Below are 25,969 nucleotides of genomic sequence, written 5' to 3'. Positions count from 1 at the left end.
GGGACACCTGCCATTGACTTCTACATGACCTCGAAAGGTTTGTGATGGTGTTTTTTTCGGATTTTTAGCAGCTAAATAAAGATGCAAATGTAATTTTTTTATTTTTACACAAACAATTTGAGTTTTCCCCCTTTAAAACCTCGACCAGAAAAAAAACGGGTGAATAGAATCCCCCGATTGTACCACATCCCAGTGACAACAGGCAACTCTTTCTCTACCTTCACCCTCCAGGTGCCCATACAGGAGAAGGTTACAGTCCTGTGACATATTTTAAATATATATTGCAAACCACTAATTTGGTCCATTGTACTGAGCTGACAGATTGTCGTCATTTCTCAAATGAGATTTCTATATTCAGCACACAACTATTTAAGTGTAATTACACTGTATGCAACCCAAAAGGCAATTTGTAAAAAAAACAGCGAAATAATGGGGGAAAACGATTAACCTGTGAATGCATTATTGGCTTTATTCAGCTAAAGTGCTCTTTGTAATAGTTTTCCTAACAATAAATAGTGTGGGTGAATTTGTATCTGCAATAATGATGGTACTGAGTTAACAACAGACTTTTTGTTTCTGACGGTGATTTGGTTTTTGGCAGCCTGACTTTTAACAAGAGTAAGAAAATATAATTATGTAAAAAACAACTTTTGGGTGCTATTATTAAAGGAGAATGGATTTCCTCTTGCTCCATTGTAAGAATCTGCACATGCAGATGGAGTATAGGCCATTCCAAATGCTTTGTTGGGATGTCCCAGCTGGTTTAATTGTCTGACCGTTACTTTTTTAATGGTTAAAATATGTTGAATTCCATAAGCATCCCAATAATATTCATTACAGGCATCTGAACCAAATTAACCTAAATGTTTAGATATGCTGCAATCATTTGATATAGAGAGTGATCCATCTGTAGCTGGGAGCCACGTGCCCTACACAGCACCTTCACAGCTACTGACTTAGAATAACTGCAAAGGAGCACTTAATTTATTCTTTCATACTAAAAATAACAGTGAGCGGCACATCAGAAAACAACTGTGCTTTACAAACCAGCAATTTATTTAATTTTATAGTTATATGCTGGGAAAATTATAGGGAAATGACAATTATACTTTCTTTAGAAGCAGTGTTATTTTGCATGTACTTTCCCTTAAAGGACCAGTAACATCAAAAAAATAAAAATTGTTTGTATACTACAGAAAAAAAAACATCAACACATATTAAACTTTAAAATCGCAAAGCCTTTATTTTTAAATAACTTACAGAATCCCCGCATTTAGAAAAGGCGTCAGGGCGACGATCCATCATGTGACGCTCAATTTCTCCTCCCTGGCTAGCTCCTATAAGGAAGGCAGGAAGGAGAAATCGAGCGCCACACGATGGATCACCCGATCGCCGTTTCTGAAGGAGCACAAGCGGAGATTTGGTAAGTTATTTCTAAATAAAGACTTTGCGATTTTAAAGTTTAATATGCTTTAGTGTTTTTTCGTAATATACAAACAATTTTTTTTTAATTTTTCAAATTTGATGTTACTGATCCTTCAAGAAGACAGCAAAATTTTGATAAATAGGCCTCCATGGAAACCCCGGAACAAACTCACTCTTGTTGCTGCTTTGAAACCCAGGGGTTCCTTTGCATCCGTATGTCCAGCAATTACACGCAATTCATCAGAGCAGGATGAGCTGCCACTACTCACCAGTTGAGAATGTTTCTAGCTTTAAGTATCTTTGTTACAACTATATAAGCATGGGCAAAGTTGCACGTGATTTTGTGCCCTGCATTCCTAAATTAGCCCTCCTTTGAATCAACATACATACCCGCATAGCTATTTTCTAATTATTACACAGCTCTTTATTATTATAACTGAGTACATTCTTTTCTAACCCTGACTAGTTTGATATATGCATGATATAGTACACGCCTTAGTCTCACAGTTGAAATGTAAACTGTTCCATGTGATGGTTTGCAGTAGTCACTGACTTTCATTTATGACTTTGCCGTCCTAAAATAGCATCTGCAAAACACAGAAAATATAATCAAAGTAAACCAGGTTTCTGCATTAAAAAATCACATTGGCATAAGAACAAAGCCACAAAGTACTTGCTCATTCTTTCTTAGTGATGAGTAAAAAGGAAGGAGATAGTCTATGGATTACATCATTATCTGCCTGTACAGAAAACTCAGCAGGCATCCAGAGCAATACTTCAGCTATTATAACCATTACATCCTTTTTTGTTCTTACTTTCCATGGGCCTCCTGAAGTGCAGGAAACAAGCCTTAAATTAGTTTCAAAAGGTTCCATAGTGCAACTAAAATCTGCTCAAGTACCCGTACTTCCAGTAGGCAGCCTGAAGATTTAAAGAGCTATTGTCCTAACCATTGTCAAGACCCCTGTGCTTGGCTTTTGCCACTGGAATTGTTTTTTCAATTGGGGTTTCTTTTTTTAAAATTTTTAAAATTTTTGATAATACAGAAAATAGTTTATGACCTGTGATGTACATAACAATATAAATTAAAATGATCAGATTCAGCAGAAATTAAGTAGATGTAAAGAGTATATTTTTGTAATGACAACATCAATTTGACATTGATCAACAACAACAAAAAGACAGACTGTAAGGGTTCAGTTTTATTGTCATTCTTATTGTATGTTGCATATCTTACTTTCAGGCCCTCTCCATTCACAGTTATTAGAGCATAGAACAAATCAATGTCTGAGCCTGCTGCAGGGTAAAGTGAATACATCAATCAATATTTACAAACAAACTGCTACTGAGTCGGATACATTGTTGCATTTGCATCCCCTGTCAGCATTTTTATTTACCAGTTCAGGTGCTAGACACACATGGTTTATAAAACGTAACTTTTAATAATAATGCTGTAAAATCACGCTGCCATGTACACTAGAATCACTATTATATTCATTCATAAGTAGCGCTGGACCGTGTCCATAAAACCAACAAAAGGTGGAACGGCGGTGGGTTTAACCAGTAAAACCACATTTAATTATTGTAATTAAGTAATAAGGGTGTCGATTAGTGCCTGATCCCTTTTCTGTATCCCCCCAACCGGGCTCACACCCTTCTCCATCTGGGAAATATAAGGGAGCTGCCCTTTCAACATTCACCATTTGTTATACCCTATGTGGGTTTCAACTGCTGGTAAGGGCTAAACAAGTTTCAGGAGGTCAAGTAACAGCTCAATTGCCGAAATAGGTGATCAACAAACCCTTTCTCTCCATTCCATTCGTCCCCCATTGTAAATTCTCTTAAAATAATGCAATCTGCATCATGCTACATGTATTAAAGCACTGCGTATCTTGACAGCGCTATATAAATAAATGATGAAGTGAGTCACTGATTCAGGTATGTGGATGACACTTGGGTTAAAACCAGATCCAATGAAGTGGCGACCTTTACAGAACACATTAACTCAGTGGACAATAACATCAAGTTCACAAGGGAAGATGTCCCTGAGAACAAACTTGCCTTTTGGGACTGTTTGATATGCATCCAAGAGGCGGGTAATTTGATGACGGAAGTATACAGGAAACCCACTCATACGGATCAATATCTGTTGTTTGATTCCCACCATCTGCTGGAACACAAACTGGGGGTCATTAGTACTCTGCACCACAGGGCGGAATGTGTGGCAACTGATACAGAGTCCAAAGACAAAGAGCAAAAACATCTCAGAGGAGCTTTGAAAGCATGTGGCTACCTAGACTGGGCCTTTGTCAAAACAGCAGCAACCAAGCCCAACAGGAACACCAATAGAAATATCACAGTCACATAGAAATATCACATAGTAGGTGAAACATAGTCATCCCATATGTAGCTTGATTGTCAGAGAAACTCAGGAGGATTTTCAACAAACACCACGTCGCTGTGTTTTTCAAACCTAGCAACACACTGAGACAAAAACTAGTACACCCAAAGGATCCAACACCAAAAGAAAAACAAAGCAATGTGGTATACGGAGTCCAGTGTAGCGAGAAGTGCACAGATCTATACATTGGGGAGACAAAACAACTGCTCGCCAAGCGAATGGCTCAGCATAGGAGGGAGAACTCTACAGGGCAAAACTCAGCTGTCTTTCTACACCTAAAAGACAAGGGACACTCCTTTGAATATAGCAAGGTCCAACTCTTGGATAAAGAAGACCACTGATTTGAACGAGGCGTGAAAGAGGCAATTCATGTCAAGGTGGAGAAACCATCCCTGAACAGAGGGGGGGCCTTCAACACCACCTGTCTGCTACATACAATGCTGTTTTAACATCTGTACCCCGGCAGTTTGAGAACACTTCACACATCCATTCATGCAACTCTCACATGTAACACCTGTTTCTAGGAGTTGCATGACACATTGGATAATCCTATCACGGTAACTGCACAGAATCAACACCTCTGTGAATTTTTTCAGATGTCACCTCTCTGAAGAGTTACAATGTGCCATTGTGATTGGATTAGTGGAAGAGTTTATATGCCGAGAATTTCCCACACCAGTCACTTGAACTGAAGAAGCTGCTCGGATGAGTAGTGAAACGTGTTCATTGATTACTCAGCAGGTCCAGTTGTTTTTAGATTTACCTATACTAGATGTATTAAAGTGAACTACCCCTGAACTGTTGGGCTCAGGTCAGTGACCCCCATTGTTGATCCTTCATCCCCCACCTCAAAATCTGTGGCACCACTGACCTGGTGTGATGACCCACCCTGGTGGTCTAGTGGGAGGAGGTCTGCAGGGACGGCTGCAGCCTCTTCGGCGGGGATGCCCGTCACGCCGCCGTTCCTCTGGGCCGCAATAGGGATACTGTTAGGGCGCGCGCGGCGCACCGCTTCCAGATTTGTTTGCGCATGCCTGCTGGCGTGTGACGTCAGCGCACAGTGACGTGAAATTTTAAATATTTAAATCCACAAAGCAGTTTTTAACATTGCCCGTTACAGGATCTTGTTCCTGGTGCTTCTGTGCGTTTGTGCTTCTGTTTACTCTGTATTGATTCCTGTTGTGACCCCCTGCCTGGCTTCTGACTATTCTGACCTCTGATTCCTGACCCTTGCCTGAACACCGACTACCTCTTCTGCGTAACCGGTTTGACCCTTGCCTGCCTGACTACGGTTATTCTCTGCCTGCCTCGACCCAGCCTGATCTTACTCTATTGCATAACGCCTTGTACTACGACCTTCTGCCCAAAGACTCTCGCTAACGGTCGTGCCCCTCTGCCTATCCAGAACCTCTAGCCTGGCACCTCTCGTTTAAGTCCTGGTGGCATCCAAGTAGCTGAGGGCTCCTCCCGAGGCCAAAGGCGGTCACACTACAGGTGAAGCACGAGCTGAGATCAGGGTGCTTGGCATTTGTTCTGGTGTTGGGTGCCGACTGTGACACCTGGCCTACTCAATGCATACATTTATATTGCTAATGCTGGAGAGAGTTATGGACTCCCTGCTTGATATCCAGATGCTGAAAGGAATAACCTGACTTAATAGAACTTCCAACATTATTGCATTAAAGTAAAAAAAATATATATATAAAAATGCTGTGGCATACTCTTTGTACTGGTTTAGTGTTTTCTTTATTGTTATTTCATTTTCAGACCCCCAGTGACTCTGCAAACTGAAAACATATTTTGTTTAATCCATCCAGTGCATTTTCTATGACTAAGACTGTATTAATTGTACCCGGCCTGCAGGCAATGTGTGGTTTAGGAGAATAATGTAGGGCCCCAACTTAGACCAACTTGCGCCTGAGCATGTCTGTGCTACACTGCAGTGCTATTAAAGGTTAAAGTCCACCCCAGGCTTAAGTCACCACTTAATTGTGCAGCTCCTACACAGGGAGAAAAAGCAACCAAAAGGCCTTGTTAACTTGTACTAAGAACTGGATAACAAACAAGCTTGCCTCTACAGGGATAAGATGAAAAAATCTCAGCTATAGATCCAAGCTGTGTATAGAGAACATACATTAGAACTATTTACTCCAGCAGAAAGTCAAAGTGAAAAAAATATATATAAAAATGTTGTGGCATACTCTTTGTACGAGTTATTAAAGCAGATATTGGTCCATATTACCCCCCCCCCCATGGTGGGTCCTTGGATGATACCTATTGCACAATTAATGGAGCCCTGCATAAAACTGTCAAAGTCAGAGCTAACATATATCTTTTTATAACTTTATAAAATATGTTATAATATTATGCCTCCATAATGTGTACAAGGATAATTGCAACAAAAACACATACAGCATATTTCCATTCTGTAACAAAAAAAAAAATATTTTAAAATGACTCAGTATTTTATTTGCATAGAGGATTGTACTGTTAAGGGAAATAAGGTTATTTTTGGCATCTACAAGAATTATGATCTCTAGAAAACAAGGTCTTGATCATACTCTGCATGCGCCATAGTGCATATTACTAAAAATGGCTTTATTCCATATATTCCATGCTCTTCAGACAGTGCTATTACTGTGCCAAGATGATTGTTTTTTTAAGTAAAATATCCAGTAGGGGGTTACATTTTGTTACATGACAATTTTTCATGCTGTTGTTTAGTATTGCTCTAGCAATATGGTTACTATGTTGTTAACTGTCGATGTGTTGTGTCTGTGAAGAGAAAAAAAGAACCCCAATTGCTTCTCACTCGTTCAGCAGTTCCTTGATTGTTTTAACTACCTATTAAATATTTTGTGATTACCAAATAGTAATCACTAACCAATTAAAAATATAAAGTGCTTAGTTATAAATTTACTTAAGTTGAACCTTAATAAAGTTACATTAAAGTGCAAGTGCAATATAGTTCATTCTGTTAATTGTATTATAACTTAAAAATTGATGATAAATACTTGATAGAGTTAATTATACTTAGCACAAGTTAATAGCCTTATAATACAATGTATTGTCATGTACCTTATGTTTGCACCCACAATCAATCCAATTAAAGAATTAATTACAATATAAAATAAAGTGCTTGAAGTGCTGATTTAATTACTGGTGACTGGAAATTACCATAAATGCATACCCGCTTCAGGATTAATTAATTATAAAGTGCTTAACAGTGCTGGATGATTAATAATAATAAATAAGGTAGTTGATATAAAGAGGACCACAATTAATAGGATCAATTATTTTATGTGTTGTGGTTGGAAATTTTTGATTTATGACTCTTAACTGTCTTTTCAAATGTTTAGCATATACAGCCACAGTGTAGAACATTGAGGTGGATAGCAGTCCTCAGCTGCAGTGGGCCCCTGGCAAAACATAATGGAGGCCTGCGTTATTTATATAGTGTAAGCATGCCCAAACTATGGCAAACTGAAAGGCAACATGAATTTGTACTGTCACCATCTTGCCTGATAAAAGATGTTGCTATTGTGCCCTACTCTATCATCTGCTGGGCCAAGATGTGCAGCTCCCAGCCACCCCCCAAACAAATTATCCAATTTATTAACATTAATATATATGGGTAATTATTATTATAAATTAATAGGAAACATGCAGTATATTTATTACAGTTTGATGTAAATGCATTATAAACACAAGCCCATTAAGGTTAAGGGGTTATTCATTAAAATCCAAATTTATCTCATATTTTATTGAAAAAAAAAACACAACCAAACTCCCATGCCCAATTTTAGCTTATTTACTGTATTAGTAAAAAACTTGATTTAATTGGATAGTGGAAAAACTCGATAAAAAATTCAGAGTTTTTTCCCGAAAACCCGTAAAAGTCCGATTTTTGGGCTAAACCCAGAAGTGCCTCTCCCACTGACTTATACAGGACCTCAACAGGTCTGAGATGGCAGATTTTCGGATTGAGGCTTTTTGCAGCATTAGGGTATAATAAATCGAAAAATTCTAGTTTTTTTTTCCACGAAAATCAAGATTAATTTGAGGTTTAGTAAATAACCCCCTAAGTGTTTCCATTGTTATGTCTACTTCTTATGCTCCTTCTTGTGTTGCATGGGTGGAAAATTTGCAGAATGCATCACAGTGTATTAACAATGACATGCTTATTTTTGCTTGACAGAATAAAATGTCTGTTTATTATATAACAAAGAAAATTCTGACATAACATTGAGAATAGCCCCAGACAGAAAAGAAGGTTTAAGATTAACATTAAATTCCTACCTGCAGCAAAATATTTCTTTAATCTCTTATCCTTGAAGAAAGCTCTCAGATTTCTTATTATTAAAAGTGTGTTTGAAACACAGCCAATCACAAAATGGCCCGAGGCTGACAGGAGTAGAGCCTGAACCTATGAAAGGCTCTCGAGAAAATGAAGCAGACTGTTTTATCCGCTGTACAATCAAGATATTATAGAAGACTGAACCAACCTAATGGTAAACGAATAATAGCCATGATAAGGATAGTGTTGGATTGCTTTGATACTAGGCTGTAAATACTTACATTTTTTAAACCCTACAAAAACCAGAAAGGTCCCTGGAAAAGAAAAAAAATAACTTGTTTTATGCCCTTTTTATCCATCCTTAGTATGCTTTCTAATAGATCCGAAGGGTGATGTCATCCCTTCTTCTGAAAATACTCATTTTCTCCTGCTGAAAACCTGCTGTAATGCTGGACCTTTGGAATTACGTATGATTCATGTGGCAACCACATCTCAAGTCAAGTTCAATGCAGTGCAATACAAAAGTACCATACAGCTCAGTGAAGCCCTTGGCATATCAGGAGACAGAGGGGGTACCTCCTTGTGAGAGAAAGACTCTATTGTAACTGGTTTCTCCTTTAATGTCAAAATTCTCACGATATTAGAGAAATTAGAAGTTCAGATAGCATATAAATATTATTATAGGAATGTATTGATTCAGCAAGAGTTCTTACATCTTAGTTAGCATTAAATATTTTTTCAGACAGTAAGATTTGCACTGGACATATATTATTAATTAATACATTCATTTATGTCAAAGCTAAACTATCTACTCAATAATTACATAAGGTCTTTAAATATAATTAAACCCTTTTTATTATGACAACATTATCTCTTAAAGATGAACTAGAATAAATAGGATGTGTTGAGACACAATGGTGTGGACACCTAAATAGTTCTGTGACATCACTGGCCCACACCAAGTTCATATATATATAGCTATACTTTGCACAAACATCAGCAAAATCCATCTCTGCTGTCAATTTGCTGATATTTCATGATCAGACTCCAAACTATGGGAACTACTTACTAACATTCGAAGACCTATTTTTTTTCATGAATCATCGTTTTCCTCTAAAAATTTCAATTTCCCTAAAACTCAAACATTTGAGATTTATTACGTGTAAAATCCATGAAAAACTCTAATACAAGTAGTTGAGGTCCCAAAGAAGTCAATGGGAGAATTTCAGTAAGAAGAAATTCCTCTAGCTCATTTTCTCTTAATACTATGTCTTATTTTTGGCCTAAAAATCCCCTTTTCAAACACAAAAATGACATTAATTATTTGCACCCTTTAATAAATATCAGTGATAGAGCCCCACCCCACTGAAAATGCTATTCGAGCCAGACATGTTGATAATACTTTCTGTATGGGAGATGGATTGTATGATGTAGTTGTATAATTGAACTAATGGCTCCAATGAAGTGAACAGAGGCAACGCCATATAAAGCCGACTACAAAAGATGTGAAAAATATGGGAGAACAGACAGTCAGAAGATTATCTATTCTTTTGTGATGCTTTCACTTTGACACATGCATCCTATTATTTGTCAATTCTATTATGCTCTGTCTTTGTCACTGTCGTCTCTGAAACATTTGCTTAGAAGGAAGACAAAAGATGTGACAAACACAATGTCTCCAACTGCAAAAATCCTCCTCTCACATCAAACAGTAGTCTTCTGCGGGGTCAGCGGAAAAAGCCACCTTTTAGTTTATAAAATGTAAGTATGAAGAAGGAATTCAGAAGGAGTGTGATTTACTGTAGGAAGAGAGTTCAGACTTCATGTAAATCATTTCCATCAAAGTGGCAATATTTCTGATGATTCAGCTTCTGATCCCTGTATTTGTACAGACTGTTTTTCTTTAAATACCTAACAAACAAGTAACTGAGCCATCAGACTTGATTAGGCCATATAGGTGGGAAAATAACAATGAGCCACTTATCAGTCTTTAACAAAAGATTATATATACACAATATGGCCAAAAGGACCCGACCACAATATATGGCCAAATTTATTGGTTTTCTAAGGTGGGAGTAGAAGAACTTTGCTGGTCTGCACAAATCCAAGACCTCAACCCAACTCAAAACCTGTGGAGTGAACTGGAATTCCAACTGTGAGCCAGGCCTCACCCCAACAGTAGTGCAAAACATTACTCATTAGTGATTGTGGGGCTGAATGAGAGCAAATTTCACCAACAATGTTCCAACATTTAGTGGAAGCCTTTCGGAAAAGTAGAGGCTTTTGAAGCAACAAATAGAGGACCAACTTCATATTGGGAGTGGGATGTTTGATCGGCATGTGTCATTTCAATTACATTCTTGAAACTGCCCCCTTGTGGTGTCAAGAGACACACAGATAATCAGGCAGTAAGGTCTACATTGGCCAACTATGCAACCAGATCTGTGCATGTGTGGTTTAAAGAAGTAGTGCACCTTCAATTACACTTTAACTAAGATACCATAGTATTTTAAGACAATTTGCAGTTGGTCTTTGTTTTATATATTTGCAGATTTCCTCTTTGGAACTTAAACGGCTCATTGCTCTTCTACTCTAGCAACCACACAGTGATATGAATAACTGGAATATGTAAGCAAAAATAACTGACTAGAATTGATTGCATGCGTTGATTGAAATGTAATTAAAAATAAGGTAGTGATTCTCAGGAAAAAAAATATAATTTGTGTCCAACTTATCTCTAAGAATAGAGCATTTTGATTGACCTTTACTTACACCGTAACAGCTGCATCCTGCCATTCACTCACAAAAAACACTGAAGGGCTGCACTTTCAAGACAAATATAAGACAAAATCTAAAATACAAGCCAAGTGAATTACATCCTTTGTACATGGTGTGAAAACAAACTTCAATAGATGTGGTAACACTCTCATGAGTATATAAAATCCTTTAGGGTATGATAAATTCAAGAATATTTAGATGCGTGTCTTCTGCCTCTGTAACTTTATTTCCTAGCCAATGTATTTAATCTTTTTTGTTGTTAGGAAAACATAGTTTCTATTTCTGTTTGTGTGTTGTATCCTCAGGCTAGTCTATAGCAGTCAGAGCTGGTGTTCAGGGCCGCTCCTGCTATAAGAAAAGGTGAGAATAAAGCGTCAAAGGTGTTTAATAAAGCCTCAAAAAGTTCTTATTAGAAAAATAAAAATAAACTTACTTAAAGTGTTTTTCTGAGCTCTGTACATAAAAGTGAAATTAAGAAGCATTTTGGCACATGGAGCACATATAAGCACAAATATATTTGTGACTTCCGTATGCAAATTGCAGGACAAACTTTGATGCTTTCCAGTTGAAATCTGTTTGTACATGCAGTGTTGGTCTGGCCCACCGGGCCTGCTGCCTTAGGGGCCACTACACCACACAAAGCACCCTCTGCCCCCCCCAGACACAACCCCCCTCCAGCCCCCCATCCCAGTCACAACCCCCCCCCCCTCTGGGGCATTGAACGGGGCCAGGGAGGGAGGTAGGTATGGATAGCGGCAGTGTTTCAAGTAGGGAGTGGGTCCCAATCCGACCCTGTGTACTTGAGCCCTTGTAACCGATAACTAGGAAGAGGGGGACATACAAAACAGATCTACAGGGTTGTATGGGGCCATGTTTGAAATAAATTGGCAACATACTATGAAGAACTAGCATAGTGGAAGTGGAAAGAAGCTTCTCTAACAAGCAATGCATATGTTAGTGCAGATCTAAAAATCTCTTAACCACAATGTAATTTCCCCTTCCCATTGATTCCAATGCATTTTTGTGAAGTTTTGCAGTTTTGCAAAAAAGAGTATGTCTGGCTGTGCATACTATAAAGCACTTTACAGAGAATTCCTATCATTCTAAAGCCAATAAAGTGCCTGTTCTAAGGAGCAGAATATTGCAAAGCAGAAATACTAACCACCAAATCATTTAGCCCAACAGCAGGTAGCCAGATGCATGTTCCTGTTTTCCAGATCAAGAAGTAATATTAAAGGTAGAATCTGCTTCTCTAAGCGCAAATCTTTTGTGTAAGATAAGATCCATAATATAGCAATTACATTTAAACTATCTTCAGTACAGTTTCTTTGCAGAAATGCGTGCTTATGCTGCAGTTTTTTAAGATGTTAGAAAACACACATTCATAAAGCAGCGGCTTGTATATTAATTCCACTTCCCTGCTAATTGCTTTATAAACATTTTCCTATGTGACATTACCTTCCCATATCCTGCCTGCTATAAAAAGAACACATCTAGAAAACACATTGTCCTTGTATGAGATTCATGTAAATGATGTATATTCTTCGTGAACTTACCTTTGCTTGAAAAACCAAATCCAACTGAAGGTACAGTATCATGTTAGTGAAAATCAGCTAAAGAAGAACAGGGATATAGACTATATACACAGTGATAAAGTTTTCAATTGCAGCATTTGGCATTAAGTTTTCATATTCTCTGAAGTGTCAACCTGACAACTGAAATAAACGTACACAATACCAAAGGGGCAAATTAGCAGGGAATGTATAAAAAAAATAAATCCCTTATAATATTTAGAAAGGCCAAGCACTAGAGAGTACAACAAATTCTCAAACATTGTAAAAGGTGACCCCTTTTTATCATCATCATCATCATTTATTTATATAGCGCTGTCAAGATACGCAGTGCTTTACTGCAGTTATAGCAAACAGGGAATAAATGGTGGATAAAAAACAAGGATTACAGAGTACAATAGGGTTAAAAGGACCTAGAGATTAGAGTTTACAAAATAAAAGGTTAGGGTACTATTGAGACATTAGGATTATATAAACATTTTGTCATTTTTGATACAGCAATGATTAATTAAGGTACATCAAATAAGCTTCTTTAAACAGATGGGTCTTTAAGGAGCGCTTGAAAGTTTGGAAAGAAGGAGAAAGTCTGACAGCTCGAGGCAGAGAGTTCCAGAGAAAAGCAGAAGCCCGAGAGAAGTCTTGTAGACGAGAATGGGCAGAAGTGATCAGAGGAGAAGTGAGGCGAAGATCAGAAGCAGAGCGAAGGTTTCGTGAAGGAGTGTATTTGGAGATTAGAGATGAAATATAGGGAGGGGTTTCATTATTAAGGGCCTTGAATGTGAGTGTAAGTAATTTGAATTTGATTCTAGAAGAGATTGGGAGCCAGTGAAGGGACATACATAAGGGAGCAGCTGATGTTGAGCGGCGAGCTAGATGAATGAGTCTAGCGGCCGCGTTTAGAACAGATTGGAGTTGTGAAAGGTGACTTGTTGGAATACCTATGAGGAGTAAATTGCAGTAATCAAGGCGGGAGATGATGAGAGACTGAATCAGTGTTTTAGTTGATTCTGAACTGAGATATGGTCGTATTCGAGCAATGTTGCGCAGTTGAATACGGCAAGATTTTGCAAGTGTTTGAATGTGTGGTGAAAAAGACAGATGCGAGTCTAGGATAACTCCTAGGCAGCGTGCCTGTGTGGTGGAATGAAAGGTGGTATTGTTTACGGTGAGTGATATCTGAGGGACAGGGGAAGATCTTGGAGGAAATATAATGAGTTCTGTTTTAGAAAGGTTCAGTTTCAGGTGGCGCTGTGACATCCAGGAGGAGACAGCAGAGAGACAGTCTGTGACTTGGGAAAGGACAGAATTAGAAAGATCAAGAGTAGACAAGTAGAGTTGGGTAACCAATGTGTAAAAGAAACGGATCCGCACACACACCGATTAGTGCAGTCGGGGATTATCCCCTTTTATTCAGCCACCAAACATCAACGTTTCGGGGGGGAACACCCACCCTTCATCAGGATGAAGGGTGGGTGTTCCCCCCCGAAACGTTGATGTTTGGTGGCTGAATAAAAGGGGATAATCCCCGACTGCACTAATCGGTGTGTGTGCGGATCCGTTTCTTTTACACATTGGTTGCTAAGGGACCTGGCCGGGTCAACGGAAGGAACGCACCACCAGCTTGCAGGATTGGTGAACTACAGGTGTGCGGTAGGAGAATTACATTGTAATCAAGTAGAGTTGGGTGTCATCAGCATAAAGGTGATACAGAAGTCCAAATGACTGAATAAGTTTTCCTAGTGAAGTTGTATAGAGCGAGAACAGCAAGGGGCCAAGAACAGAGCCTTGAGGAACTCCAACAGAGAGTGGGAAAGTAGTAGAAGTAGAGTTAGAGAAGGAAACTTTAAAGGAACGGTCAGACAGATAAGATGTAAACCATGAAAGAGCAGTGTCCCGAATGCCAGATGAGTGTAGAATGTCAAGGAGGAATGTGTGGTTAACTGTGTCAAAGGCTGCAGAGAGATCTAGAAGGATTAGAATGGAATAGTGACCTTTAGACTTTGCCAATAGAAGATCATTGGTTACTTTGGTGAGTGCAGTTTCAGTCGAGTGTTATGGGCAGAAGCCAGATTGCAAGGGGTCGAGGAGGGAATTGTGAGTGAGATGCTGGATCAGGCATTTGTAAACAAGCCTTTCTAGTAATTTGGATGCGAATGGAAGAAGGGAGACTGGTCGATAGTTAGTGGGAGAGCTGGGATCAAGGGAAGGTTTTTTGAGGATAGGAGAGATTAGTGCTTGTTTGTATAATGATGGAAAGGTACCAGTAGAGAGTGAAAGATTAAATAGGTGGGTAAGTGCAGGAGAGAGTGTATCAGAGATTGGGTGGAGGAGGCGAGAGGGTATGGGGTCAAGGGAGCAGGTGGTGGGTTTTGAGCAGGCTAGAAGTTTGCTATATTCATCTAGAGTTGCAGGGGTGAAGGAGTGCAAAGTAGATGTGAAAGGACTGCACGTTGGTCTGAGATTGTTGTCGGACAGTATGCTCAGCCTAATGAGATCAATTTTTTCATTAAAGAGATGAGCAAGGTGTTGGGCGGTAACATTAATAGGTGGAGGGGGTGGATTTTATTATTGGCTATTTAGGTTACACCCATCAAGGGCAACTTTAGAGGGGTGGTCCTCGAGTGCCTATATGCAAAAAAAAAATCTGCAAAAAAACCTGCTCCCCACTGGCACTGGATACTTCTTCACTAAAACCAGTGGTGGAGGAGGGGAGGTAGTGGGTAGCTTGTGAGCATTGATCTTACGGAAGTGAAATAACTCTTGCACGTATTATGTCACTATTGCAATGCAAGGGCACACTGAAGTCTGGTGCCTAGAGAAGCACTGGATCAAAGTAAAGCTCTGCTCATCATTGCAAATCAAGGTTGCCACCTTTCAAAATAAGTCTTAGCTTCTAGTGATTGGGGGTGGTCTGCTGATGTCATAGGGGTGCAGCAGTGAAGGTGGTACAATATGGGCAGGCCAATGACGTGCTGGGCATGTAGATAGTAGATACTCAGATTCAAAGTATTGGGGCAGACGATGGTTGAAATGGGAGGACCAGGGGTGAAACATGAGAGTATTACAAATTTACTGGTTACTATATCGCCAGTTAATTTCTAATACTGGCCCCGGCCTCTGCTGGTGATTTACTGGCTAGTTATTTATTGCCAAAACAGAAATCACTTCATCAGTGGCTATGAGCACCAGGTCTCACCACCAGTGCCCAACATCTTACATATGAATGGAAGCAAATCCATCCTACATGAGATTATCCATCGTTTTGTGAAAAGCCTTTCCAGAATAGTGGAGGGTATATGCTGTTTTAGCAGCAAAGAGAGAAAGAAATTCATATGAATACCTTTGGTTCTAAAATGAGTAGTTAGACAGGAAGGTGTCCACATACTTTTGGCTATAGAGTATAGCAAATATCAGCATTATAATTTAGGATTGTTTGATCATACACAGAACCAAGCATAAAAAAAGTATACATTAATACAGTATTTGTATTATATCAACATTTTTCCAGTTAGAGATCTTCATATACAGTATATATTTTTATGATGCACAATTTCATTCACATTAAACAATCGTACAGTATGTACTAAAATGTGAATGCCCCAAGTGTCCTCACCCAGTTGATCAGCAGTCTCAAGGCACTGGAGCTGACAGTCAATGAACAAGCATTAGCATAAGCACTGCAGATATGAAAATTCTTTCCTATTTTCTCTCTTAGAGCAGAACTTAGATTTCCACAGAAGCACAGCAGGCAGTGCAATCATTAATATGTTAAATAAAGTTGTAGGAGTTCTGACATTGATTATTCATTGGTGTAGATAAGTGATACTGAGATGTGAGATCTAATTTATCTTTGATTTGCATAAAGAAACAATAAATAATATGGGATCATATATATCCTTATCCACAGGAAGTCTCTTTCTCTAAACATGAAGGGAAAGTTAATACCCGTCAGACCTTTCCTAGGGTGCCCTGCTTCAACAAAGCTTTTTCTGTCTTCATAGCAAGACTTCCAGCTTTCTTATCTGGACTAAGAAATTATGAACATGCCGGGAACTGGCAGAGGAAACTGTTTTTCCAAGGGCTCTTCGAGGTTCCTATACAATTCTCAATGGATAATTTTCATATTGGCTTAAGTGAACAAGAAAGCACCATGGCCTATATAAATTCCTGCACTGGCCCCAGCAACATTTCCTCCCTGGGGACAATTCTAGTTTTAGACAGATGGCCCTATTCACCAACTGACTTTACGTAATAGGAGAGATTTTACTTTCAACGGAAGTCACAATTTTCTTTAATAAGGGCAAGAGAATTTTCAACACCTTGAACAAGGAAATTACAAAACAGGATTCTGGGTTACTTTTTCTCAGAACTAACTATTAAAATATATTAATTTTAGAAAACAAAAAACATTTTTCCAATCGTGGAATATGGTTTGTTATTGCACCAACTAAAATTTGAGCAAGCTGAATATGTCATGAGTTTCCTCTTTATTTTCTTTAAAATATTGAAATAGCAGTCAGGATAAAACTAGAAACTTGAACTGAATATGATTCCCCAACTTCTTATGATACTACAGGTTATAGGATCCATTATCCGGAAATCCTTTATCCAGAAAGCTCTGAATTATGGGAGGGTCATCTCCCAAAGATTCAATTTTAATAAAATAATTCAAAATTTGAAAAAACATATTTCCTTTTTTTCTGTAATAATAAAACAGTAGTTTGTACTTGATCCCAACTAAGATGTTATTGGAAGCAAAACCAGCCTATTACGTTTAAATAATGTACAAGGAAAGGCTGAATACAATCAAGGGCCTATGGAAAGGCGGAACTAAAAGGGGTTGTTCACCTTTAAATGATTTTTTAGCATGATCTAGAGAGTGATATTCAGAGACAATCATTTTTTATAATGTATGGCTTTTGAGTTATTTAGCTTTTTATCCAGCATCTCTCCAGTTTGCAATTTCAGCAATCTTCTATAACATACTAAAAGTTAAAGGTGAACCACACCTTTAATACTGTTTAACAGTGCTCTTGTTTCTATCTACTTCTAAACCAGATTACAATCTGTAGTTGTCAGCAAATCGCTGAGTACACTGATCTATCAACAGAAAACCACTGAGTACACTGATCTATCAACAAGACATGACCAAATGCTTGAGTGCGTGCTTTGCCCATTACCGGGCAAGTGCAGTTCTTTTATCTAGTCACTCTTCATGACTTGGGCTCAGTAAAGATGGTGGCCACTACCAATGACCGCATAGAAGTTATAAAGATTGGCTTCAGTATGACAAGTGGTATTTCAGCATTTTAACTTGATGATGCATTCGTGAAAGAAAGATTTGTCTTGTCCTTTAGAGGAGAACTAAACCCCCTTGCTAATAAAAACCCCTACCCCCTACCCAGGTCTGGACTGAGATTCAAAATAGGCCCTGGCATTTCAGCTCCGTTCAGCTACACAGAGGCCCAAACAGCACCTCTCCAGCTCACTAAATAGTGCCTGTCTATGGCATTTGCCAGAACCCACAGATTGCCAGTCCGGGCCTGCCCCTACCTTCCATAGCCCCCCCTCCCTGCTCCACCCCACACAGGTGTTCACAAAAGTAAATTCCCCTAAGCTGGTAGATAGCCCTCATTGCAGAGTCAGCGCATCGGAGCTCACGTGGACAATTTCTATGGCTTTCGACACATGCGCAGTTGTTCGGGACCAGAATATTGCTACAACTGCACATGCGCCGATATGTCACTTATTTAATGATGATTTCTGAAGCGCTGAAGATGCCCCCCGTGAGCTCCACTGCTCTGACTCTGCAATGAGGGCTAATTACCAGCTTAGGGGCATTTACTTGTGTGAACACCTGTGCGGGGGGAGCAGGGAGGGGGGACTATGGAGGGTAGGGGTTATTATTAGTAAGGGGGGTTAGTTCTCCTTTAAATGTTTTTTTAGTAGACTTAAAATATGGTGATCCAAATTATGGAAATTATCCTGAATACCCCAGGTCATGCGCCTTCTCTATAACAGGTCCCATACCTGAACAAGTCTCAGCCATGTACATGAGGAGTAAGAAGATTGTGACATTCCTACTATAGGAATATACTATATGTGAGAACAGGTAAGAATAGTACAACCGGTGCCGTGGCTTTAATTTTACCATATTTGAACCTGACCTTGGTACAAGGTGGTGCACATAGGTTCCTGTTCTGTACATGCAAACTGAGCTGGAGGTTCAATTGGATTATGTAGTAACAGGGACAAGTTTTTCTCTGCTCCCGACACCCCAAGCAACCAATGAGGTCAACTATTAAAGGGGCAGTATATCCAGCATAATGAATAGTGAATGCATACTTTTTGCATGTTTCTTTTTATTGGGAAATATTTATGTTTTTCATAATTTCTTGAACCAAATAGGGCAAACTAAATCGGGCATCTCTAAATGAAAAATATCACATTCTTCTTCAGGTTTTTTCGAGCCAATCTGAACAAATCAGCACTGAGAAGCCTCTGTATAATGAACTTTCCCTTATTTGAAAGCTAACAAACTAGGGCAAGGGAGCCTGATTTTTGCACTTGGTACTGTGCCTTTGCCTCTTTTGTGCAAATTGTGCTTTATTGACATCTATAGATATTAAAGTTATTAAAGGAAGCAACGCAAAGTAAATCTGATTTGATTTTTTTTAGTTCAGAGTTTAGTTAGACTTCATTTTAGCAAAAGCAGCATTTAAATTAGTAAAGAGTGTGTCACATTTGCTAAATGATTCATCAGAAAGTCAGATCATGAAAAGATAATAGCAAAATAGTTTATACAGTATTATAATGTAATAACCCCTGGGAAATGAACATCCCAGCCATAGGGGAAAAAACACATCAGAGCTCTTTGCTGAGCAAATCCTTGACTTTGCCTTTTGTCACATCATATAGAGCAATTTCATACTTGACATACACATAACATAAACTTCTCTAAGCTCTATGCGATTAATGTGACCTTTTGTTTTTAATAAGAGGATACTGCAGACTGATCTAAAGCCAACCTAAACTACAAGTTAGAGAGCAAGAGGATATTCATCTGCTTTAATGAGTATAGGTTTGGTCTAATACTCACTTTCTTATTCCATATATATATCTATTTATTCATTTTTCTTATTCACGTACACTTATATTTCCCTATAAAGGTTCAGTGCAACATACTGGCATATATACAATTCTATTCAGGATCAGGAAACCTTATTTATATACCGGTACATAGTTTTGTAGATTCATATTAGCAGAAACTGCCAGGATCTGGTGAGTTCATCTGATCGAAAGAAAATCAAAACAGTTTGTAGCACCATATAATCATGGGGAAAATGGCAGAAAAACTGTATTTTTTACCGTTTTTTTTAATCAATATCTTTTTTGAACTCTGAGAGCATTATTGCCTTACACTGCAAATAAATCCATAATTCATCATTATTTTTTCCCTTTAATGTTTGATCAACTTATCCCTTTTGACATATTACAGGGCATAAAGAGAAATGTGTGTGCCTCTGTTCATGGTAAAATATATATTTTCTTTTTTCTCTGCAGCAAATTGATGCTCTCTAAAAATGCTCAAATTTCATCTCAGTGGTCCTTCCCAGTTTTTCTTCTCAACCTGCCCACCCTGTACCTCCTGCTGCATTTTCACAATATGTTATTGAGAGGCAGAGGTGGGGTGAGGAAACGTGCAAACAGCAAATAGGGAGGCAAGGAAAAGGGAAAAAAAAGGCAATTAATGATGAGGAAAAACAAGATGGCAGGATAAGAAAAAGTGCAGGGTAGTGAAGAGGGGGGATGTTTTGGTAATTGCTATGATGTATTCTAACAGCTCTACACTGAATACAGCAGGCACCTTGCTGTGTTCATGTTCTGTACAGGCAACGAATGAACTATATTCATCTAGGCAATAGTTCATCTATGAATTAGACTTCATAGCAACTCTTACTCAACTATTATGTTCTAATTGCTACATCGGCAACATGGGGTGACTTACATAAAAGGAGAATGCTTTTTTGCAAATATGTAAAAAGCAACTTGCCAGGTGACCTATTAGCATGAGATCTGCCTCCTTAAGTTAAAAACACTACCAGAACCTAAGCCCAGCTGGGATGTAAATACATCCTGGTGGGTATCTTACTGTATACTCAAGGGTTAAAGGAGTGGTTAAATTTTGAGGTAACTTTCAGGGTAAGGGCACACGCTGCTATTTCGGGAGATTAGTCGCTAAGCGACAAATCGCTTCTTCTTTGGGCAACTAATCTCCCCCCGAACCAGTGTCGTACTGGGACACCAGGGGCCCACCCAAAAATCTTAGACAAGGGGCCCACCAAAAGACATTAGATCAGGTCTACTATTATAATTCCTCTCCTCACGCAACCTGTATTCTGCTAGTCTCTTTTCTTTACATGCTTTAATCTATTATTCAATCTATTTAGTCTCTTTGTTCTCATAGAAATAAGTAATGGGCATGAAATATGCCAAATGTTTTGAAGCAGGAGGGTCCACTGATACCTGGGCCCACCGGGAGTATTGCTGGTATCCCTGTGGGCCAGTCCGACACTGCCCTGAACTACCTTCCCGCCGGCTAGAATCTAACTCGCCGGGATGGCACTCGGAGTGCTTCATTTTCTGTAGTCGCCCGAAGTTGCCTCACGAGGAAACTTTGGGCAACTTTGGAAAGCCGTATTGATCCGACTGCCATCCCATCGGTGATTTACATTCTAGCCAGTGGGAAGGCAGTTTGGGGATTAGTCGCCCAAGGAAGAAGCGATTTGTTGCTGGGCGACTGATCTCCCAAAATAGCAGTGTGTGCCCTTACCCTCAATATGCTGTAGCAATTGTCTTTATTATCTATATTTTATAGCTTATGAGTTATTGACCTTGCTTTTTGGCCTCTTTCCAGCTATTCAACTGGGAGGCATTGACCCCATCTAAAATCAAATGCTCTGTAAGGCTACAAATTTATTGCTATTGCTAATTTTTATTACTTATCTTTTTATTCAGGTTCTCTCCTATTCTTATTCCAGTCGCTTATACAATTCAATGCCTGGTTGCTAGGGTAATTTGGACCCTGGTGCCCAGATTGATAAAACTGCAAACTGGAAAGCACTAGAATAAAAAGCTAAATAACTGAAAAACTACAATTAATAAAAAATGAAAACCAACTACAAACTGCCTCAGAATATCACTCTCTACATCATACTAAAAGTTAACTGAAATGTGAACAACCCCTTTAACCTTTATGAAAGGCCTCCCTACACGACAGTCTGAAGCAAAAATAGTAGTGAGATTCAACACTGTATTTACAAATCTGTGGAAGGGAAAGGCAGGTGGCAACATTCCCATATATGAGTGTAATGTGTACTGTTGGCCTATTTTAAAAGGTTCTAGGAAAAGCTGATGAATAGAGGTGGATAGTTGTCACAGACAGTTCCTAATGAAAAGGCAGTATATGGCACTGTATTCTTTTTCCTGGATTGTCATTTTCATTGGAGGAGATAAAAAAAGGACATAGCAGAATTCCTTAAGGATTGTTCAATACACTATTTTTGAAAAATAGAGGCGAAGCAACAAGGCCAGAACAAGGTGCAAATACTATGGGCCCCCCAAGGAACAGTATCATTCCTAAAAATGTTCTTGGGACACAGGCAACTGTCATGCAGCCTCAGACAATATACCTCTGCCACTGCCACTCATTACATTTGGTTAAACACAGACAGACGGCAGTATAATATTCCAACTGTTCAGTACTGCAGCAATGAGGAGCCCATGCTGTGCGGTGATGCCATCACGTGGTCTCCTAGCGGAGGGAAAATATATAGCCTATAATGTCTGAACAAGACAGGACTGAAAAATGAATTATTCAGCGGCCCACCAAGAGGCATTCAGCACCTCAAAAGGTTACAAGGAACAAGACTTCTCATAACATAGGCCAGTATAAACTCTGGAGAGAATGTTCAATTTGCTTTTTTTTGCAACACAGTTGTACACTGAATGTACTGACAAAATGTTGCATACACAGTCATTGTGGGTTCACATTCTGAGCACTAACCTGTGTTGGATTGTATAGCTCTTGCAGCGGGCTCCTGGAACCCTTCCGACAGCAAATGCCCATTCCAAATGGATTTCTGTGCATAACTGGAGGAAGACAGAAAACATCATTTTAGTTTAGATTAATATTATTAATACTAGTATAAAATAACTGAAACCTTAAAATGCTACAGTATAACAGTATGTGGGTACAAGTATAAACACTTTTTGCGTGATTTTCCAGCTCACCTTTGTCAAAAACAACTTTTTAGATTATGCCCAGAAAAAGGAAGGCTGCTTTGATCCTGCCACACTGCATGTTGCCAAATATCAAGGGGCAAATAAGAGCGAATGGCAGGCAAGCAGTTAAATAAGGTGTTCTCAAGTTTCTATCTGTATTTGGAATCTGGCTTGTTGCTATCATGCAAAGGGACACTTAGCTAATCAAAAAGATAGATTAACGATATAAAGTCATCTAGCTGCACAGTTCTCTTGTTCTCAATTGTGAAAAAAAACACTGCTCTTGTAGTTGTTTGTCTATTAACAAATGCATCTTACAAATGATATTACATAACTACTAGTGCAGAGAAACTCATGCCACTAACATTTTAATGTGCAATGGAAGTAAACGAGGAATAAACACATAGAATATATATATATTAGAAATGTTTCTTTTAATTCCACTAAGGCCACTTCTGTAACCAGTGCTGTAATCACTGAAGTAAATGGTCCTCGGAGAGGCTTTGATCTTCACAGACCATTACTTGAATGAGTGCTAAAATGTGCCTGGAAGCTGTAAACATGACCACACTTGAGGAAAACATATAGCACATCCCTAGCTAAACCACACAACATTTGTTTTGTTATAAATTGCTTAATAAAATTAAACATAAAGGAAAATAGATACTTGAGAATAAACCACCTTATGTGTTAAATCAAATAACTTATAAAGCTAAATTTGGGAATTGGCAAGGCGTACTCGGATTGAAGATCTGTGCCCCCAACTTTTTTTATTGCACAATGAAAGAAAATGGAATTTTAATCACGTCTCCAAAGCACATTGATAAAACATGTTTAAAGCTATTTGTGTATTCAGTTTCAAGTTGCAACATAGTCACGTTCTGTTTGTCAGGGTCTGACTTCTGAAACAATGTAGCAGAAATCATTTCTCCTGTTAATCAGCTGACTTTCTGCCACATTTTTTTCAGGAGACTAAACCACAAGTGCTGAGACTATGAACAGCCAGACAGATCCTGGTTTATACAGCAATTACATTTACAATTGAAAATGTTTAATTCGCTTATAATACACCAAAGCTATGAATATTTTGTAAATTATATCCTTATAAACGGTGAGTTCTGATGTCATCAGTTATAAACGGTGAGTTCTGATGTCATTTCTGTCACATGACTCACTAAAACTTGTGTATTATAATAAATAAATAAAGTACCCCCAGTTGCAAAATATGAGGATATTAGAAGTTACCTCGGAGTTCCATGACCTGAATAAAAACAGGCCTCGTGTTTTTATATGGTCATGAAACTCCTCGGTAACTTATAATATCCTTATAATTTATAAGAGGGGGTACTTTATTCACTATATATTGGAAAGTTGTTTAGAATTCTAGAATCTTCTTTCTTTACGTAACACACAGATTTAGGGTCGACATTCCCCATTTTGAAAACTGCAACTTTGGTGACATGTCCACTTATTAGGACTAGCCATGGAAAATGTACAGCTTCAATAAGCAGCAGGTAGAAACACTCTATTCGGGGAGTCCCATCACACACTGGCAGATAAACTGCCACATAAGTCTAAGTGATTCCTCGCTAAATAAAACGAAGGGACTATGGCAAGAATGAGTGTAGTTAAAGTTGCTGGATTACAGTGCATGAATTAAAATTGTAATTAGCAGAAAGAAACTGAACTGAAATGTGGGAATAACAGGACCGAAGAGAAACATTTAGTGCAGGAAATTGCAACATCCAGAAATGAAGATTACGGTTTTACTGTAATTCACATGATAAATCTAATGAGGAAATGACTGTGTTGCCACCAGATATCAGCAGTGTCATTTGCAAAACTCAGCTCTGAAAACCTTTAACCGTTATTTTATCTAAACTCCCACAGCTGTGCCTGCTGTTAGGTAAAAGGGTTTTTCTTTCTTTCCTAACATTTAAGCGCTAACCTATTCAAAACAGGGTTGCTACATGGCCAGTAATTTTGGCACTAAAGATGAAATCACTTCAGCATTTCCTGTCACCTCCTGGTTCTGATGAGCAGAGGAGAAACTTATAACGAATTACCAGTGCACTGAGAAACCCTCTGATAATGAGCTGCTCAAAGCTTGTAGCTTAGGGAGGGGTTTGTTTGTTTAAAGCAAGATAAAATATTCTAAGCAAATCGCCCTGTTTATAATGAGGGGAGGTAGGATATTTAGTGAAGAAATTCTCAAGTAGTGCTTTACAATAGCAAAATTAAAAGAATAAGCAGAATGCATATTCATCAAAGGTAGGTTCAATTTATTCTGCTCCTTTTTTTTTAGCAAAGGTGTATACAGGTATGGGGCCTGTTATCCAGAATGCTCAGGACACGGGGTTTTCTGGATAAATGGATCTTTCCACAATTTGTATCCCCATACCTTAATTCTGCTAAAAATCATTTAAACATTAAGGGGCACATTTACTTAGCTTGAGTGAAGGATTAGTATAAAAAATACTTTGAATTTCAAAGTTTTTTTTTGGCTACTTCGACCATCAAATTGGCTACTTCGACCTTCGACTACGACTTCGAATCGAATGATTCGAACTAAAAATCGTTCGACTATTCGACCATTTGATAGTCGAAGTACTGTCTCTTTAAAAAAAACCTCGACCACCTACTTCGCCACCTAAAACCTACAGAGCACCAATGTTAGCCTATGGGGAAGGTCCCCATAAGCTTTCCTAGCTTTTTTTGATCGACGGAAAATCGTTCGATCGATGGATTAAAATCCTTCGAATCGAACGATTTTTCCTTCGAATGTTCGAACGAAGGCAATGTGGTAAATACTTCGACTTCGATATTCGAAGTCAAAGGATTTTACTTAGACGGTCAAATATCGAGGGTTTTATTAACCCTCGATATTCGACCAATAGTAAATGTGCCCCTAGATAAACCTAATGGGATTGTTTTGCCTCCAACAAGGATTCAGTGTATCTTAGTTGGGATCAAGTACATAGCAATGTTTTATTATTACAGAGAAAAAGGAAATCATTTTAACATTTAAAAATTTTAATTATTTGCTTAAAATGGAGTATTTGTGAGATCCCAGTAATTCATCCTGTAATTCTGAGCTTTCTGGATAACAGTTTCCTGATAACTGATCCCATACCTGTATTGTCCTTTTAAGTAGGATATGGAAGTCTGACATTAGAAAAGAATGATGTCCTTTATTAAAGCATAGGAAAGGAA

The 25,969-nt window shown here is 38.6% G+C and overlaps 1 protein-coding gene across 2 annotated transcripts in view; it reads right to left on the bottom strand.

The window, feature by feature from the left end:
* Positions 1-25,969, bottom strand: part of chst11.L (carbohydrate (chondroitin 4) sulfotransferase 11 L homeolog) — a 166,673-nt gene that overhangs the window by 49,695 nt on the left and 91,009 nt on the right. For both annotated transcript variants that reach the window (XM_018252343.2, XM_041586279.1), the window contains exon 2: positions 22,539-22,624. In XM_018252343.2, coding sequence (XP_018107832.1) covers positions 22,539-22,624 — 86 coding nt within the window. The remainder of the gene's footprint in view (positions 1-22,538; positions 22,625-25,969) is intronic.

This window comes from Xenopus laevis, chromosome 3L, assembly GCF_017654675.1.
Source record: "Xenopus laevis strain J_2021 chromosome 3L, Xenopus_laevis_v10.1, whole genome shotgun sequence".
In the NCBI taxonomy this organism is placed as follows: Eukaryota; Metazoa; Chordata; class Amphibia; order Anura; family Pipidae; genus Xenopus; species Xenopus laevis.
This window is presented reverse-complemented; position numbering and strand designations above follow the sequence as displayed.